Source organism: Caretta caretta, chromosome 6 (assembly GCF_965140235.1).
Source record: "Caretta caretta isolate rCarCar2 chromosome 6, rCarCar1.hap1, whole genome shotgun sequence".
Taxonomy (NCBI): domain Eukaryota; kingdom Metazoa; phylum Chordata; order Testudines; family Cheloniidae; genus Caretta; species Caretta caretta.
This window is the reverse complement of record NC_134211.1, coordinates 60171279-60191086: the sequence shown is the minus strand read 5'-3', so window position 1 is coordinate 60191086 and position 19808 is coordinate 60171279. Positions and strand designations below refer to the sequence as shown.

The window sequence follows — 19808 nt, the reverse complement described above, 5'->3', positions numbered from 1 at the left end:
TGACATCTTTGATGTCACCCCACTCTCCAGTCCATTATGTGGAGTGTTTCTTCTGACCCAAGTTAGACCACAATGAATATTTACAGCAATAGACCTTTCTTTTTTGCTTTGGCTGATCAGAGCCAATTGGACTGACAGAGATTTTACTGAGCTTTGTATTCAGCAAAGCTTTGGACTCAAGGGTGTGCATATTCAAGGTCTTTAAATGCTTCACAGCTGAAACCTTTGTTGTGGATTGACTGGACTGTAAAAACTGTCATACTGGACCACACCATAGGTTCATATAGTCTAGTTCAGAGGTGGGCAAACTACAGCCTGCGGGCCACGGAACCCTCCTGTCTGGCCCCTGAGCTCCTGGCCCAGGAGGCTAGCCCTCGGCCCCTCCCCTGCTGTTCCCCCTCCCGCGCAGCCTCAGTTCACTGCGCCACCGGCGCAGTGCCCTGGGCGATGGGGCTGTGAGCTCCTGAGGCAGCGCAGCTGCAGAGCCTGACCTGACCAGGTGCTCTGTGCTGCATGGTGGCGTGGCTGGCTCCAGCCGGGAGGTGCGGCTGTAGCGCTGCCAGCCACGGGTGCTCTAGGCAGCGCAGTAAGGGGGCAGGGAGGGCTGGATAGAGGGCAGGAGAGTTCGGGGGGCCCTTGGCCCGTGCCGCTTCCCGCAGCCCCCATGGGCCTGGAGCAGTGAACTTCGGCCAATGGGAGCCGCGATTGGTCAAACCTGCAGATGTGGCAGGTAAACAAAGCGGTCCAGTGCGCCAGGGGCTTTCCCTGAACAAGCGGTGGACCAGCTTTGAGAACCACTGAGATAGAAGACACAAAAGACACTCATCAAATCCAAGGAGAATGCTTGCTCTCTATTTCTTGAGAACATCCAGGTATCTATTGACAGGTGTTCGTGCACTGACAAAATAATACATTTGCAGAAGCAACACAAGCTCACAGCAATATGTCGTCCATTGCCACAGAATCTACCCTTCAACACATAGTTTATTTTACAGAATCTAAGCTTTCATTTTAAGCTTTTCATTTAAAAAAAGAATTACATGTCCAGCTCTGATGGTTGTGAAGAAAACATGAAGAGTGACAACCAATGCAGTACAGTCTTGAATCAGCAGAAAGCCTGAAACAAACAATGTCTCAGTGGGATAAGTCAAAAAATAAGAATGTGGGGACAATGTAAAGTAATCTTGATGAATATAAAGAAGTAACATGGTAAGGGGAGTCCCACTTCTATGATTCGCAAAAAGAAAAGGAGTACTTGTGGCACCTTAGAGAGACTAACAAATTTATTTGAGCTTAAGCTTTTGTGAGCTACAGCTCACTTCATCGGATGCATTCAATGGAAAATACAATGGGGAGATTTATATACATAGAGAACATGAAACAATGGGTGTTATCATACACACTGTAACAAGAGAGTGATCACTTAAGGTGAGCTATTACCAGCAGGAGAGCGGGGGGGTGGGGGGGGACCTTTTGTAGTGATAATCAAGGTGGGCCATTTCCAGCAGTTGACAAGAATGTCTGAGGAACAGTGGGGGGTGGAGGGGGGGAATAAACATGGGGAAATAGTTTTACTTTGTGTAATAACCCATCCACTCCCAGTCTCTATTCAAGCCTAAGTTAATTGTATCCAGTTTGCAAACTAATTTCAATTCAGCAATCTCTCGTTGGAGTCTGCTTTTGAAGTTTTTTTGTTGAAGAATTGCAACTTTTAGGTCTGTAATCAAGTGACCAGAGAGATTGAAGTGTTCTCCGACTGGTTTTTGAATGTTATAATTCTTGACGTCTGATTTGTGTCCATTTATTCTTTTACATAGAGACTGTCCAGTTTGACCAATGTACATGGCAGAGGGGCATTGCTGGCACATGATGGCATATATCACATTGGTAGATGTGCAGGTGAACGAGCCTCTGATAGTGCGGCTCATGTGATTAGGCCCTATGATGGTGTCCCCTGCATAGATATGTGGACACAGTTGGCAACGGGCTTTGTTGCAAGGATAGGTTCCCTGGTTCGTGGTTCTGTTGTGTGGTGTGTGGTTGCTGGTAAGTATTTGCTTCAGGTTCTGGGGCTGTCTGTAAGCAAGGACTGGCCTGTCTCCCAAGATCTGTGAGAGTGATGGGTCATCCTTCAGGATAGTTTGAAGATCCTTGATGACGCGTTGGAGAGGTTTTAGTTGGGGGCTGAAGGTGATGGCCAATGGCGTTCTGTTATTTTCTTTGTTGGGCCTGTCTTGTAGTAGGTGACTTCTGGGTACTCTTCTGGCTCTGCCAATCTGTTTCTTCACTTCAGCAGGTGAGTACTGTAGTTGTAAGAATGCTTGATAGAGATCTTGTAGGTGTTTGTCTCTGTCTGAGGGGTTGGAGCAAATGCGGTTGTATCGTAGAGCTTGGCTGTAGACAATGGATCGTGTGGTGTGGTCTGGATGAAAGCTGGAGGCATGTAGGTAAGAACAGCAGTCAGTAGGTTTCCTGTTTTGAGTGGTGTTTATGTGACCATGATTAAATTTCATATTTCATAATAGAAAAACTTTGAAAAAATTAAATGAAAACACCACAGAATTGGTTATCCTGCCAGATGAAAGTGTGGCAGAATCTGAGAATGCTACTGCAGAACTTTGGATCAGAATGTCATGGGGTACACAGGGCCTTTTACAAGTCCACGAAAACACTGATTAAAAAAATACTGGGGGGAAAATTCTGGCCTCATTGAAGTCAATGACAAAACTCCAGTTGATTTCAGTGGGGCCAAGATTTCACCCCAGGGGCAACAAGCATAGACTCCAGGTAGTGGATCAACATCAGCAGCTGAAGAGCCCACTGCAAAAAAAAATATTAATTTTTAGAACAAGTGGCCATGTGACCAGAAAGCCATTCAGAAACAGTAGTTGCTAACAGATGTCTATTCAGAGTCAAATTAATCTTTCAGAAGGGGTACAGATAGTTTACTCTGACTTCCATTTTAGATGTCTTCATTAGTGTGTGTTTTATTAACTGGCTGCATTAATTTATTGTTATTTTTGACTATCATAAAACAGATCTATATACGCTGGTGTAAGTTAGGAACCACAATGCAACACACCATTATGGCTAAAATGGAACAAGCTGAGACTTTAAATACTTTATATTTGCACCTACAGCAGACTGAGGGGAGCTGTGTGAGGGGTCTTCCACACATTCTTCATCAGCTGATCCAACAAGTGATGTAAGAGCATGGCAATTCCAGAAGATGAGAGTTATGGTCCAGATACCTCTCTATTGTACCTCTTGCAGATTTCTGAACCTGTTCTAATGCAAACCAGTTGAGTTAGCTAACTTCTGCAAATACTGGGGGTATGTAGGATCATCCACATCAGCACCACTGTCAAACTGTTGATATGCAACACAGATTTGGCATCAGAAGAGTCATCAGCTTCTTCTCTGTCTAAACTGGTCTTCATTCTGCTCTTCAGCCTACCCCATTCAATAGGATGGAATAGTTTAAGGAAAGGAAAGGCCTAGAGCACTGAGATAGCAGAAAAATCCTTCAAGGTCTGCACAGGTGCCATTGGCATGAAGGATGCTGTTGAATTGCTGGGGAATAGGAATCTGGGACCCAACAGAAATTAAGGTATTCTAAAATCCTTGTTTACTGTTACAATACTGAACAGTTAACAGTGGTTTAAGGTTTTGCATTAATTTAATTTTGGCTTACTCCCATTGTAACAACCTCGATTTAAAAAAAAAAACCCTTAACCCTTTATTAAATATACAAAAAAAGAAGAAACAATTAATGCATTTGAAAAGTCTTTTTATGGGAAAATCTCCTGCCTGACAGTCTCTTACTTGCATTCAAGATGGTTCTTGCTGGGAGAAAGAAAATGCCAGTTTAAGGTGGTCACTTTTGGGTTCAGTCAAATCCTGTTTCTTTTTAGGACAAAACTAACAGAAAACAGAGAGACAAGATTTTTAAGCAGCTTCTGTCCCTATTACTTTCAAATTAACTGCTAGAAAATTACAGACACAGCACATGGTCTCATTAATCGTTCTAAGATTTAGCTAATTTTTACCAGTTGGACTGAAAGAGGAAGTTACTCACCTCATGCAGTAACGATGGTTCTTCGAGATGTGTGTCCCTATGGGTGCTCCACTTTAGGTGTCTGTGTGCCCCTGCACCTCTAATCAGAGATTTTTGGTAACAGTGTCCCGTTGAGCCCGTGCATGTGCTCTTCCTCCCTTGTGGTCTGCCTCGAGGCTATTTAGCACTGCACGGGCGAACCCCCCTCACTTCCTTCTTTACCACAGAGCCCTATAGAGAACTCCGACGTAGAGGGGAGGAGGGCGGGTTGTGGAGCACCCATAGGGATACACGTCTCGAAGAACCATCATTACTGCACAAGGTGAGTAACTTCCTCTTCTTCTTCGAGTAGTGTCTCTATGGATGCTCCACTTTAGGTGACTCCAGAGCAGTACCCATCACTGGAGGCTGGGACTTCGGAGCGGAGTCTTTTACTACAGAGAGTACTGTGGAGTTGAAGATGGTGTCAGCGGCCAAATCTTCAATGATCGCATAATGTTCTGTGAAAGTATGGACAGAGGCCCCCATCATTGCTCTATAGATTGGGGAGATAAGGGTATCCCTATGGAATGTGATTGAGGTAGGAACAGATCTCATGGAATGCGTATGGACGGAAGCAAGTCGCGCCCTTGCTAAGTGATTAATGCAACTAGAGACCCATTTGGATAGTCTTTGAGGAGATATCACAGAGCTTTTGGATCTTTCTGTGGATGAAAGGAAGAGTTTAGGGGATTTCCTGAAGTCCTTAGTCCTGTCCAAGTAGAATGCTAATGTCCTTTGTTAAGGAAAAGTTAGCACATGTGACTCCATTTTGGTTTGGGGCCCACCATTGTTTAAATGCCAGCACATCATACACCAGGAGGAGTGATCCTTAGATACTGAATCCCTGTGAAAATCCTCCTCCTTGTCTCCAGCCTGCCTTGACTCCCAGTATCTGGTTTTTGTCAGTCTCTAACTCCCTGGCCTTGACGTGAGGCCTCCCATCCTGATAATGAAGGTTACTGATGCAGGGCTTTAGGACCATGCTGTGTAATTAACATACTGGTATAGCACGAGGAATGCACCAAGCAGGGATAGGTGGTAGATAAGACAAAGGTTTGTTTATTGGCTAAGGTTTCCGATGCACGAGGGCAACATGCTTTGCTAAAAAGTATATAACCTTTGTATAATCTGTATTCAGGGTCCCCTCCTGGCTAGCAGGGGGGCACCACGCTCGAGCGTAATAAACTTAGTGTCTTTTGGGAACTCTGCAGTTGTGGACTTTGTTTATGTGCCTCAGCCTAGATTCGAACTGTGCGTGACCTATCAGGTATAATTCGCAGCATTGGTGTGCGTGTCCTACCAGGTGTAATTCGCAGCATTTGTGTGCGTGTCCTACCAGGTGTAATTTGCAGCAGTTGTGTGCGTGTCCTCTCAGGTATAATTCGTAACACCTTCTAATATCTAGCATATGCACAATTGTCTCCCAGTTGTCACAATGTGGTTTTGGGAAAAAACAAGGAGATGGATCTGTTGATTCATATGGAAAGTGCAGAAAAAGTAGGGAGAAACTTGGGATACGGCCTTAGAGGGTTGGTTTGTTTGTTTTTTTAAAAGACAAGGCCGTTAATGATGGGTGTGCCATCAGGGCCACTATTTCTCCTATGTGCCTAGCTGAGGTGATGGCAATTAGAAATGCTGTCATCATGGACAGGTGTAAGAGAGAACAAGTTGCCCAGGATTCAGAGGGAGGTCTAGTCCAAGCCCTGAGAACTAGATTAAAGTCCCAGGCTGGAGTGGGTGGTGTCACATGGGGGAAGAGAATCGCAATGCCCTTAAAGAGTCTACGGATTAGAGGTTGAGCAAACTCCAAGTGGGAAGCCATTTTCGCCATGAGATGTACCTTAAGGGAGCTGAGTGAAAGTTTAAAATGTAGTGCAAAATCAGAGGGAGGAAAGATGAAGTTGGGTCTGTCCGTTTGGAATGGTACAAACTTGGAGTCATTTACATTTTGTAGATAGGTATGTGGAGTGGTCATCTTGTGGTTGTGCTGCAACATGTGTTGCAGCTTGTCAGAGCATTCTGCTTCTAAACCTTGGAACAAAGAAAGATCCAAGCCTAGAGGCAGAGGACACATGGGTTGGGGTGAAGGGTCAGCCCATTGTTTTGAGAGAGTGGGTGAGGAATGGGCTGATGTCAGAGGAACAGGAGGGCATATTGCCATCTGCATCAGGTAAGGGAGCCAGACCTGTCATAGTCAAGAGGGACAATCACAATAACTCTCGCTTTGTTTCATTGAATTTTCAACAGAATCTTGGATAGGGTAGGAAACTGGGAAAAGACATACAAGTGGGCCCTGTCCGCTGGGAAGATGAGAGCAACTACCAGTGAATGTTTCCCCAAAGGGTGGCTATATCTTGAAGCACCTGTGAATTCAGTATACACTCATTGTCGTGAGAAAATTCCAACTGAGACAGCTGGTTATCCCATTCTGTATCTCTTGTAGACAGACAGCTGAGATGAGCTCATTGTGATGGGTGCATCAATTCCAAAGTTTGAACGCTGTCTTGCAGAGGGAGGGAGATCTGGCAGCTCCTTGGCAGTTTATACAAAACATACAGGTCACATTAAGTCCATCATAACCTTTGTGTGTTGTTTCTGATGAAAGTCAGAGTTTGTGCACAGGCACTCCTGACAGCTCCTAGCCCCAAAAGAGTGATATGGAAGGTCATTTCTGTGGAAGACCATTTGTCCTGAACCTTGTTATTTTGTAGGTGAGCTCCCCAGCATATTAGGGAGACGTGTGTCCCAGGGTGATGAACATGGGTAGTGACAGGAGCGCTCTCGCTTGTACTGCATCAGGTTGGTGCTGATAAAGTCCAGTCACTGTAGAGGGGTTAATAAGCTTTGGACTCCCTAAAATATAAGCTTCTCTGCAAAAATGATGGAGTCATGACATGTTCCCTTCATCTAGGGCTAGGGGGTCTGGCTTGGTGAAAACAGCACTCCAACGAGCAGAAAGCTCTCACTACCATCAATCTGGAGCACAAAGCCATCCCCAAAGCATCTTTGTGGCTGCTTCACAGAGGAACACAAGAGACCAGATCCCTGGGCATCCCCCTGCTTATTTGTATCTAAAAGACAGGCCTAACGTAGGACTCATTGTGTCCTGGCACAGTCAAGGAACTATGATGTGATTGGAATAACAGAGACTTGGTGGGGTAACTCACATGACTGGAGTACTGTCATGGATGGATATAAACTGTTCAGGAAGGACAGGCGGGGGAGAAAATGTGGAGGAGTTGCACTGTATGTAAGGGAGCAGTATGACTGCTCAGAGCTCCAGTATGAAACTGGAGAAAAGCCTGTTGAGAGTCTTTGGGTTAAGTTTAGAGACTAGAGCAACAAGGGTGATGTCATGGTGGGCATCTGCTATAGAGCACCAGACCAGGAAGATGAGGTAGATGAGGTTCTCTTCAGACAACTAACAGATGTTTCCTGATCACAGGCCCTGGTTCTCATAGGGGACTTCAGTCACCCTGACATCTGCTTGGAGAGCAATAAAGCAGTGCACAGACAATCCAGGAAGCTTTTAGAGACTGTTGGGGACAACTTCCTGGTACAAGTGCTGAAGGAACCAACTAGGGGCCGTGCTCCTCTTGACCTGCTGCTCACAAACAGGGAAGAATTGGTAGGGGAAGTAGAATTAGGTGGTAACCTGGGCAGCAGTGACCATGAGATGGTCAAGCTCAGGATCCTGGGAAAAGGAAGAAAGGAGAGCAGCAGACTACGGACCCTGGACTTCAGAAAAGCAGATTTTGACTCCCTCAGGGAACTGTTGGGCAGGATCCCCTGGGAGGCTAATCTGAGGAGGAAAGGAGTCCAGGAAAGCTGACTGTATTGTATAGAAGCCTTATTGAAGGTGCAGGAACAAACCATCCCGATGTACAGAAAGAATAGTAAATATGGCAGGCGACCAGCTTGGCTTAACAGAGAAATCTTCGGTGAGCTTAAACACAAAAAGGAAGCTTACAAGAAGTGGAAACTTGGTCACATGACTAGGGAGGAGTATAAAAATATTGCTCGAGCATGCAGGGGTGTAATCAGGAAGGCTAAAGCACAATTGGAGTTGCAGCTGGCAAGTGCTGTGAAGGGTAACAAGAAGGGTTTCTACAGGTATGTTAGCAACAAGAAGGTGGTCAGGGAAAGTGTGGGACCCTTACTGAATGGTGGAGGCAACCTAGTGACAGACGATGTGGAAAAAGCTGAAGTACTCAATGCTTTTTTTGCCTATATCTTCGAAAACAAGGTCAGCTCCCAGACTGCTGCACTGGACAGCACAGTATGGGGAGGAGGTGAGCAGCCCTCAGTGGTGAAAGAACAGGTTAAGGACTATTTAGAAAAGCTGGACATGCACAAGTCCATGGGTCCGGATCTAATGCATCCGAGGGTGCTGAGGGAAGTTGGCTGATATAATGGCCAGGGGTCTGCAATCACCTTTGAAAACTCGTGGTGATCAGGGGAGGTCCCAGATGATTAGAAAAAGGCAAATATAATGCCATCTTTAAAAAAGGGAAGAAGGAACTACAGACCAGTCAGCCTCACCTCAGTCCCTGGAAAAATCATGGAGCAGGTCTTCAAGGAATCCCTTTTGAAGCACTTGGAGGAGAGGAAGGGGATCAGGAACAGTAAACATGGATTCACCAAGGGCAAGTCATGCCTGACCAACCTAATTGCCTTCTATGATGAGATAACTGGCTTTGTGGATTTGGGGAAAGCGGAGGACGTGATGTATCTTGACTTTAGCAAAGCTTTTGATACGGTCTCCCACAGTATTCTTGCCAGCAAGTTAAAGACGTATGGATTTGATGAATGGACTATAAGGTGGATAGAAAGCTGGCTAGATTGTCAGGCTCAACGCGTAGTGATCAATGGCTCAATGTCTAGTTGGCAGCCGGTAGCAAGTGGAGTGCCCCAAGGGTCTGTCCTGGGACCAGTTTTGTTCAACATCTTCATTAATGATCTAGATGATGGGATAGATCAGCAAGTTCGCAGATGACACTAAACTGGGGGGAGAGGTAGATACGCTGGACGGTAGGGATAGGGTCCAGAAGGACCTAGACAAATTGGAGGATTGGGCCAAAAAAAATCTGATGAGGTTCAACAAGTTCAGAGTCCTGTACTTAGGACGAAGAATCCCATTCACTGCTACAGGCTGGGGACCGACTAGCTAAGAGGCAGTTCTGCAGAAAAGGACCTGGGGATTACAGTAGACAAGAAGCTGGATATGAGTCAACAGTGTGCCCTTGTTGCCAGGAAGGCTAAAGGCATATTGGCCTTCATTAGTAGGAGCATGCCAGCAGATCGAGGGAAGTGATTATTCCCCTCTATTCAGCACTGGTGAAGCCACATCTGAACTATTGCGTCCAGTTTTTGGCCCCCCACTACAGAAAGGATGTGGATGAATTGGAGAGAGTCCAGCGGAGGTCAATGAAAATGATTAGGGGGCTGGGGCACATGACCTATGAGGAGAGGCTGAGGGAACTGGGTTTTATTTAGTCTGCAGAAGAGAAGAGTAAGGGGGGATTTGATAGCAGCCTTCAACTACCAGAAGTGGGGTTCCAAAGAGGATGGAGCTAGGCTGTTCTCAGTGGTGGCAGATGACAGAACAAGGAGCAATGGTCTCAAGTTGCAGTGGGGGAGGTCTAGGTTGAATATTAGGAAATACTATTTCACTAGGAGAGTGGTGAAGCACTGAAATGGGTTACCTAGGGAGGTGGTAGAATCTCCATCCTTAGAGGTTTTTAAGGCCTGGCTTGACAAAGCCCTGGCTGGGATGATTTATTTGGGGTTGGCCCTGCTCTGAGCAGGGGGTTGGACTAGATGACCTCCTGAGGTCTCTTCTAATCCTAATCTTCTATGATTCTATGAATTGCCTGGAATTCCTTGCTTTCTGTCTGGGTATCTTTTACAAAAGCTTGACCACATCAGAAAATGCAGAGCCTAGCACCACTGATTTTAGTGGTCACCCCTAAGAGGAAACCTCCCCATCAGTGCTCTGCACGTTGGGGTAACTGAATGGGCACTTTGGAGGCCTGGCTGCCCTGCTGCACCTCCGATGGAATGTTCTGAATCAGCACTTCTGTGAGCATCACCTGTACAGATTCCCAGCAGTGTTCAGAAGAATTAGCCTTGGATTTGAGGATTTCTCCTTCAACTCACCATGAGGCAACCTTGTATCAGACATCTGGGAGTCTCCTTGGAGAGCCTAAACAACAACTTAGAGGCATTCCCCATGTTTCTTGAGTGTACTGGATGACATCATCAGACAAATTTCAAATCCATGGATGTCATAGGAGGCTTCCAGGCACGGTACATGCTGCATATGGTCATCTGCGTTGAACATTGTTATGCCACAAGATTGTGACTTGAAGCCAGAGACCATCCTCCTTCAAATGGCATTTGTAATAGAAACATGAGAAACTGCTGAATAAACTAGTGACATGGAAGAAACAAGAAAATGTGTGCAAGTGTTGAACACCAGTATGTATTGAAATAGAAATGCCAAGCTGTTACAATTTTTATTAAGGTTCTGGAAACTCAAGCTTCTCTGTTGGTGTCTATAATTTTACCAGAAATGCTCAATAAAAATGTGGGTAGTCTTTCTAATCTGAATAATTTACAGTCACAGAGCATGACTGCAGTTACCTTTAATCATGCTAACTTGGTTCATGGAACAGTGAAGCTGCAGCAGGGCAAACTTCAGTGTGGGCTATACCCACCTAGACCCCTGGGTAATTACTCATGAAGCTAGTTCATGTGGATGCTTACACTGCACAAATGTAATACACTTAAACAAGTGTAAGGCATTTTCCTTAGCAGCACACAACATGCTATTAAAAAGTTAGTGCTAAACAACCTCAATAAAGCACACGTTTAATTGTTTAAGGGCAGGCCAACTGACAGATATCACAAAGTAGCTATTAATGGAGAATCATCATTAATTGGGGGTTTTCTAGTGGGGTTCTGCAGGGTTGGTACTAATCCCAACGTTATTCAACCTTTTTATTAAAGATCTGGATTTTATCAGATCAGATTTTATTAAAGATCTGGAAATAACTATAAAGTCACTGCTGATAAAATTTGCAGATGACACAGACTGGTTGAGGGGTAAATAACAATGGGGACCTGGCAGTCACATAGAACAATCTGGACTGCTGGTAAACTGAGCCCATACACACAAAACACACTTCAGTATAGCTAAATTCAAAGTTATACATCTAGGAAGAAGGAATACAGGCCATACAAGAAGAATAGGGGGAACTGCATCCTGGAAAGCAGTGACTTGAAAAGCATCTTGGAGTCATATGGATAAGCAACTCAACATGAGCTCCCCGTGTGATGCTGTGGCAAAAAGGCATAATGTGGTCCTTGGAATGTATAAACAGAGAAGTAGTGAGTAGGAATAGAGATCTACCTCTATATACGGCATTGGTGAGACTGTTACTGGAATACTGTATCATCCAGCGTGGGTGCAGAAAAGAACTACAAAATTATCTGAGGGCTGGAGCAAATGCTTTAAAGTGAGAGACCTAAAGAGCTCAATTTGCTTAATTTAGGAAAAAGAAGGTTGAGAGGTGACTTGATTAACATATAAGTACCTTCACAGGAAGAAAATACTGGTTATGAAGGACTTTTTAATTTGTCAGAAAAAGACCTAACGAGACCCAATGGCCGGAAACTGAAGCCAGACAAATATAAATTAGAAATAAGGCACAATTTTTTTTTAAAATGAGGGAGAGATTAACCATTTGAACAAACAAGCAAGGGAAGGGGTGGATTCTTCATTTCTTGATGTCTTCAGTATAAGACTGGATGCCTTTTAGCCAAACACAGGTAATGCTTTAGTCAAATACAATTTAATGGGCTCAATGCGGGGATAATTTAGCAAAATTTAATGTCCCACAAGACACAGAAGGTAAGACTAGTTGATCTAATGGTCCCTTGCCTTAAACTGTATGTATCTATAAACATGCTGGGTCTGAAGATTAAAGAATTAGTAGACCATGTCTCTTTCCGCTCTCCCAATACTTTAAATTTATACTATTTTTATTTGAAAAATTCAGCATAATCATGATGCTAAAATGAATTTCAAAGAAAAGAATATTCTTACTAGGTACTCCTGTAAAACCAGATAATTTTTCAGAACCCCTTTTAACACTGCTATTGATGTTAACATGTGAGGCTTTCTTAGTTTAGTTTAAAGAAAGGGAGGGTAGGGTTCACAGTGCTAAGTTGTGTTAACAAAACAATTTTTCTTTTATTGTTCACTAATGAGACAGTAATTGCGACCAAAATCCTACTGGGAATGTAAGCTTTTAAATATAATAGGCCTAAGGACAGTTTTCACTGTATTTATGATGATTCTTGGATTCATTTTGTTCTGCATGAACACACTAGCACTAAAATGTTTTCATTTCACATGAAAGAAATTTCAGATGAAAGAAACTTTTAGTAATGGGAAAGTCGTAGGATCAGCTTCAACTGCAAACACAATTCAGGTTTTTCTGTACAGCACTATGAGAGCAATGCAATTAAAGGAAAGGTACATTTTTATCTTAAATGTTCTGTTAACCTTTAATTAGGAAAAGAAATAGCTTTTTCTTAAATGGCTATAAGTCCTGAAATTACCAGGACATCTTCTCGTCTTAATGTAATTACAGTTTACTGTATGCTGATGAACAATATCATTCATTTCATTCTAAAATATTGAAAAAAGGTACCTAAAATTAAATGTTTTTTTGTGTTTTGTTAGTTGTCATAGAAAGAAAGAGAGAGGAAAAGTAACTATGAGTAGAAAGCCATAATAAACTATGATAGGTTTCTCACTGATAGATTAAAAATATATATAAAAATATCAAAGCAGAGTTTCCATCTAATATTTAAGACTTAATGGACAACACAGAAGGTTTACTCAATGACCCCTAACATACAGATATAGTTTGCTGCTAATGTCCCAGTCATGATATTCTAATCCAGACAGTAGCACTTCCCCCTTTGCAAGGAATCTAATGTCCCAGTACCTTAATCAGTTTCTAGTCTTTAAAAAAATAAAAATGTAGTAGCAACCAGCACTAGTACCTTTCCTGGTGACCGAGATCAGATAGAAATTCATTAACATGTCTTTGGAGTTCACTTCCCTCCAAATTTTTCAACTTCTTCAATTCACTCTGAAGAAAAAACCAAAGTTCCTTGGCTCCATTTTCAATCCTTCTTCTCAATATTTCATGGTCTTTCCCCATGCCTGTTATTAAAAAGCATAAACATATCAGTATTTCCAGTGAAGTGGTACATGATGAAATTGAAACATTTGTGATATGGTATATAAGAGTTTAAGAACAAAAAGAAAACATCTCTCTACCAACCATCTCCAGTTCGTTTCTTATAGTTTTCTATCTGCTCTTTGGCCTTTAAAAGCTGCTCTTCTAAAGCATGTACCCTTCCTGCAGCTGGCCCCTGATCAATGGGACCATCCGGTATCCTAGAGCACAGGGAAGAAAATTAAAGCAATAATTAGGTTTATAAATTATGTAATATTTGCTTACTTCACTAAAACTAGTTACTGATAACACTTCCGGTATTATAACACATATAGAACCAACAAAACTCCAACAGAAACTTCTTCCCGGTTCAGCAATAATTTACACAAACAAGACTACAGTTCTTTAACTAAAAGGAAAATGTCAGTGTAACACAAGATACTCTAATTATCACAACTGTATTAGGATAACTCAAAATTTCAGCAGCTAAGGTAACAAGTGGTGGTTTCTGGGCAGATACCTGTATCAAGAACAAACTTTAGAGGTGGCTATTAGGTTAGTCTTGGGAGACAATGGGGGGAGGACAAACAAAATGTAATCCCTTCTTATGAACTCAATGACTTGAGGTTAGGGCATGCTTTTCCAAGATAAAACATTTATTTCTGATGATCTGTCGTTCTTCAGCAACTACAGTTTCAGATTATTATGGGAAAGTATACTCTGCAGGTAACACCCACTGTCTGGCCTGTTAAGATTTTATCTTTATAGCAATCGTTTGTCCTCAACTATCTTTACAGTGGCTCTTAAAACTTCCTCTTCCCTGCCTTCATTCAGGAAATGGGTACAGAATAATAATGTAGAACTGAAGTGATAAGCCAAGGCAACAAGAGCTACATTGCCAATCATGGGCAAAAAGGTACTTGCTGGAATATGGAGGAAATGGTATTGGTAGTCTGAAGACAGTGGTGTAAGACAGCAAGTCTTGAGCTTCGATAGCACTGTCCAATGTAGAACTACCCTCAGGAGTCAAACTTCTAGTCCCCTGAGATTTTTCTCAGTCTCTGTGACACAGAGGCCCATGGTGGTTCACCACTTTGTGACAGCAACTCCTGTCAGGCCTGACATAATCACTACACTTAACACACTATTGTCATGATATATACCCAAAAGGTGACATCTAATATATTCTTGGAAAACTAATGACTCACTAATCATCATTAATATTCTTGCATGATATACATATGGAGTAGGTTCAAAGAGTTTTAAGAATTACGTTCGTAAACTATGTTTGGAAAGCAATGTATAAGCCCAGTCTGCCTTAGACAAAGGAATATGCATTTGTTTGTCTGACTAGCCTGGTCATCAGGCAGAGACAATGAAGATACAGTTACATAAAAAGTAAACAAAGCCATGAACCTACCGAGTTGGGGAGATAGCCTCTTGCAGGGGTCTGAACCTCAAATGATAAGCAATTGAATCAACTGATTGCATACAATACTACTGTATTATAAAAGTGTATCAAGTAATGTATTTTATGAAAGCCTGTAACACACTGGTGATGAATATCATTGTGAAGTGTATGCATTAACACTTCGTGATGAATTATGGATACTCACTAATATTATGCTTTGAAGTCTGTGACCAAACACAGGGAGAAACAGATTTTTCCCCAGCCCCAAAGACAGCATTGTGGAATCAATAGAATAGAAGCCCTATTTACATACAAATCAGCAGAGGGGTGGGAAACACACAGGCAGGGAAGAACAGCATGAAGTCATCCTGCTTCCTGAAGCAGGGTTAATGAACTCAGAGATATAAGGGGATCCATAGAGCCACGTAGGCGTCTTTCACCTAGGAAGACAAGGGAAACCAGGACCTCATACTTCTGTGGAAGGACCTGACTCAGAGAAATCAGCCATGGCTGGAAAGAAGAAAGACTGGTAAGTAATCTATATTTAACCAAGACTGTAGCTTTTTAAGTCTTAGTCACTAGAAAGCATATTTTAATTTTATTTGCTTGTAACCATTTTGGTCTTTATCCCTTGTACTTCAACTCACTTAAAAACCTCTCTTTTTGTTAATGAACTTAATTTATTTTTAATGTAAACCAAACCAGTACTCTGTTTTAATTGAAAGGATTGTTAACTCTAGCTGAAGTAATAAACAGTGCTTTTGTCTCTTCAAAGGTGCAACAAACCTTAGTATTTGTCTGAGTGTTCCAGGACAGGGCTGGACACTTCAGGGCAACCAGTTTTGGGGAAATTCTGGAGGAGGACTGGAGTCACTTTGCAAGTAGTAACCAAGGCTGGTGGAGACCAGGGTGGGGCAGGTTGTTGGGGTCAGAGTGCTGAACCAGAGCTGCACAGTACACAGACATTCAGGGAACTGTACGCTTGCCTGCTGGATATTGGTATCTGGGCTGTGAGCCACAGCAGCAAAGCTAGGATTACAGGGCAGGTGATGACAACTCCTTACTGGTCTGGGTTGAACCCCAAAATGTCACAGTCTCACAATAGGAAGGCTGACAGCATACAGAACACCAAAATATATCTTCTTCATTCCAAACATCAACTAACTCCACAGTTACCTCTAATGGATCAACGGTTGGCATAAAATCAAGAAGGGCCAAATCAGTATGAATACTGAATCTATAATCTTAGCGGGTGATTTCAACAAAATATTGGATCTAAACTTTAATTAAAAAATAAATTAGCTGTAGACAAGCCATCATCAAAAGTATGCATTCATTATACTGGATAAAGCAATATATAGCAACACCAATGTTCCAGAAAAAGGCTACGCAGAGCTCTTGCTCTGAAATTCATAAAACACAGTCAAATATTTCCTTAGTACAAAAAACCCTTCCAAAAACTTCTGAAGATGCTGTTGGAATAACAGAAATATTAGTTATTAAATCTTTCTTTATTGTACACAGGTACTAAAGTTCGGCGTAGAAATGGCAGGGTATGCACCCAGGGCAATAGCATCGGCACATTCCCGTCAACTGTCCAGTTAAGCATACAGTGGCTGCATAGGAACCCTCCTGCTATTTTTTCTTCTTTACTGGGACCTGTGGACTGTAATCCTTCCAAACTGCACATCTACGCAAGCAAAGAAGTGAACGTGTTCTTAAATGACATTCACAGTTTGGGTCCCCCAAAGATTCAGTGGCTGCCATGTACTACCTTGGGTAAAAACTGACCAACTGGGATCATTTTGACCAATATCATAGCAATAGTCTGATCTCTAGCTCTGCCAAAAAAAAAAAAAAGCCATCTAGAAACTTTTTGGGCAATGGCTATTTTTTCAGGTTTTATATCTCCAGAACCCCTGACTTAAATGAGTCTAAATTTGGGTCACTAACTCTACCCACCACTCCAGTAATGTAAAGCAAATTTCAATAAAATCTGTGCAAGCATGCATATTTTAGAGCTTTTATAAGCACCATCCTTTAAATAGGAAAGAGGGAAAGCACTCCTCTACGCATCCATCTGCAGCATTGGAATCTCTCAAAGGTGTGAAGTGGCCCATTCATCTCAATGTGATGTTCTCAGATAAGAACAAACCTCATGGAGATGAATATAACCTGAAACAGTTGGGACAGGTGAACTGCTCCATTTACCTCAGTGTTGTGTTGTCATCCCCCTCCTGAGTGCTTTACAGCTTGTGATATACATAAAGTATGCCTGATCTTAATTCCCCACTCAAAGGGGTAGGACTTTCCCGGATCTCGGCTCACATGGGGGGCAGGTGGGGGGCCTCAGACCCTCCCAAAAGGGCAACACCCCCCCCAAAAGCCCAGCTCATAATAATGGGGTGTGGGGGATTCAACTCCTATTGATAGGCATGAGCCCCCAAATCCTAGAACATACAGCAGCGAGAGGTGTTCAGACGCCCGCAGAGTGCCACAGCTTCCCATATGCCAGCTTATATGAGGGGAGCACCGAGTGGGTTCAGACCTCCAAAAGGGGCAAGAGCCCCCCCAAAACTTGGGCATGCGCACACACGAAGGAAGATGTGGGGCTGAAATGTGCCCCTTCTCCATACCTCCTCCCGTCCCACTGCCAATCACCCCATGTCCTCCTTCCCAGTGTCCCAGCCCTCTACCCCCGAGTTCCCACACCTCCCTCACCTGAGCCTTCAACCTCTCTCCCCTCACCTACCACCTCTTCCCCATGACCCCCGTCCCCTCACTGCAGCCTCAAATTCCTTTCCCCTTATACCCTCACTCCTCCATTCATGAAAACTCCTCCCTGCTCAGGAAGTATTCACATCTAATTTCCCCCCCAAAGACTTGGATTATGTTCTCCCCAAAATAAATTTGTCACCGATGACTCAAATTGCAGCAGGTTCCAGCCACTCAGTACAAAACTACTTTTGTTTTAGGTGGGGGCTTGTGATTAATTTATCCTTAAATTATGTTAATTGAAGAGCCAGTTCTCACAGAGGTCTGTGATTCATCCAGTCATTTGTATCTCAAAGTTTAACAGTACAAGGCAGCAGGAACAAAGGTTTTTGGGGTTCTGTAATTGAGGAACTCCTTAGTCAAATGATCCCAAATTTGGATCACTAATGCTACCCCAAACTCCCATGAGGCACACCAAATTTCAAAGCAAGCCAAGTAACCATTTGGATTTTAGATCACTTACAAGAGTCAAGCTTTAAAGCATATAAAATAGAATGAATGGAAATCCTTCTAGCTGTTTTTCTCCATTGGCACATGCACACTGTAAAAATGTACATTTTCTTAAATACCATTCTCCGTTTGGGTTCCTCAAAGATTTAGTGGGTACAGTGCGCTATCCTGGGTAAACTCGACAGATTAAGACCATTTTGACCTGCATCACATCAACAGTTTGATCTCTAGCTCTGTGCAAAACACAAAAAAAACAGACCTAGACGCTTTTTGAAAAAAATGGCTGGGGGGGGGGGATTATATCTCTACTTGGCTCCAAATTTGAATCACTAAGCCTAGTCTGCACCCTCCTGAGGCACACTACATTTAAAAGGAATCCAATTAAGCATACTGATTTTAGAGGATTTAGAAAGGTCTACCTTTAGAGTTAGTTTCAGAGTAACAGCCGTGTTAGTCTGTATTCGCAAAAAGAAAAGGAGGACTTGTGGCACCTTAGAGACTAACCAATTTATTTGAGCATGCGCTTTCGTGAGCTACAGCTCACTTCATCGGATGCATACCGTGGAAACTCACGAAAGCTCATGCTCAAATAAATTGGTTAGTCTCTAAGGTGCCACAAGTCCTCCTTTTCTTTTAGAGTTAGTGTTGTGTCATGACTTCTGTTTATAGTGGTGCTGCCAGGCCACTATAATATATTTAACATACCCTTTGAGGACGGAGGAGTTTTGGGAAGTGTTGCGGGCATGCCTGCCCTGTGGCAGCTCCTGCTGAGCTATGTGGCACTGCATGCCTTAGTTTCCCTTCTCTCAGGGTCCCTTAAATCCAAACAGATGTAAGATTAAATTCCATGCTGGTGTTCTACTTTAATGAAATTCAAAATAAACTTGAAATAAAAACTTTCCCCTTAGTTTGAGGAATTGCAAAGCCCTCCTCCTTGGCGTGTGTGGTTCTCAATTCTGCGAGCGAATCTCCCTTTGGAGAACTTCTCTCTCTCTGACCATGTGCCTCTAACTGAGGGCTTGTCTACACTACAAAATTAAGTTAAACTTATCTAATTGAACCTCGAGCCCCCAAATTAATTAAGTCAATTGTGTGTGGCCACATTAGACCCATTGTCTCGATGTAGTGCATCCTCACTAGCAGCACCTGCATCGATGCGCAAAGCAACGCACCATGGGTAGCTATCCCAAAGTGCAACTTGCCACAATGCCTCATGGGACCAAAACGTTGTCACAGGAGAGAATAGGAACATTGCGTTGGCATCCCACAATGCACTGTGTTCCCTCCTTCACATCAACAGCAAACAACCCAGTGGTTTTCGCGTCTTGAAATCGCCACCCGTACGCCATAACCCCAGAAGCATGGAGTCTGCTCAGCTTGCACTCTTGCTGTTAGCACCTCAAACACCTTGCACCTTCTCTTGCAGTATTTCCAGAGCCAAAGTAGGGGCCGCCGCATGGAACATAGCAATGTCCTGCAAGTGGCCCTGCTGCAAGCCATTGAAAAAAACAGTTCACTGTTGCTGATGAAAGTCACAGAGCAGCTGCAGTCTGTCAAGCACTGTTTCTGGTCCCGTGAAACAAGCACTGACTAGTGAGACCGCATCGTTTTGCGGGTATGGGAAGACGAGCAGTGGCTGCAGAACTTTCGAATGCGGAAGGCCACCTTCCAGGAACTTTGTGCAGAGCTTCCCCTGCCCTGCAATTCAGCAACACAAAAATGAGAGCTGCACTGAGAGTGGAGAAGCGAGTGGTGATCGCTATTTGGAAACTTGCAATGCCAGACAGTTATCGGCCAGTGGGGAATCAACCATGGG

The 19808-nt window shown here is 43.3% G+C and overlaps 1 protein-coding gene across 5 annotated transcripts in view; it reads right to left on the bottom strand.

The window, feature by feature from the left end:
- FUT8 (fucosyltransferase 8) overlaps positions 1 to 19808 on the bottom strand; it is a 287005-nt gene that overhangs the window by 71261 nt on the left and 195936 nt on the right. For 4 of the 5 annotated variants that reach the window (XM_048854022.2, XM_048854025.2, XM_048854024.2 and 1 more), the window contains 2 exons: positions 13462 to 13577; positions 13178 to 13340 (listed from right to left, as the gene is read on the bottom strand). In XM_048854022.2, the coding sequence (XP_048709979.2) occupies positions 13178 to 13340; positions 13462 to 13577 (279 nt within the window). Of the gene's footprint in view, positions 1 to 10258; positions 10341 to 13177; positions 13341 to 13461; positions 13578 to 19808 lie in introns of those variants that run through there. The other variant, XM_048854026.2, reaches the window with a different exon arrangement.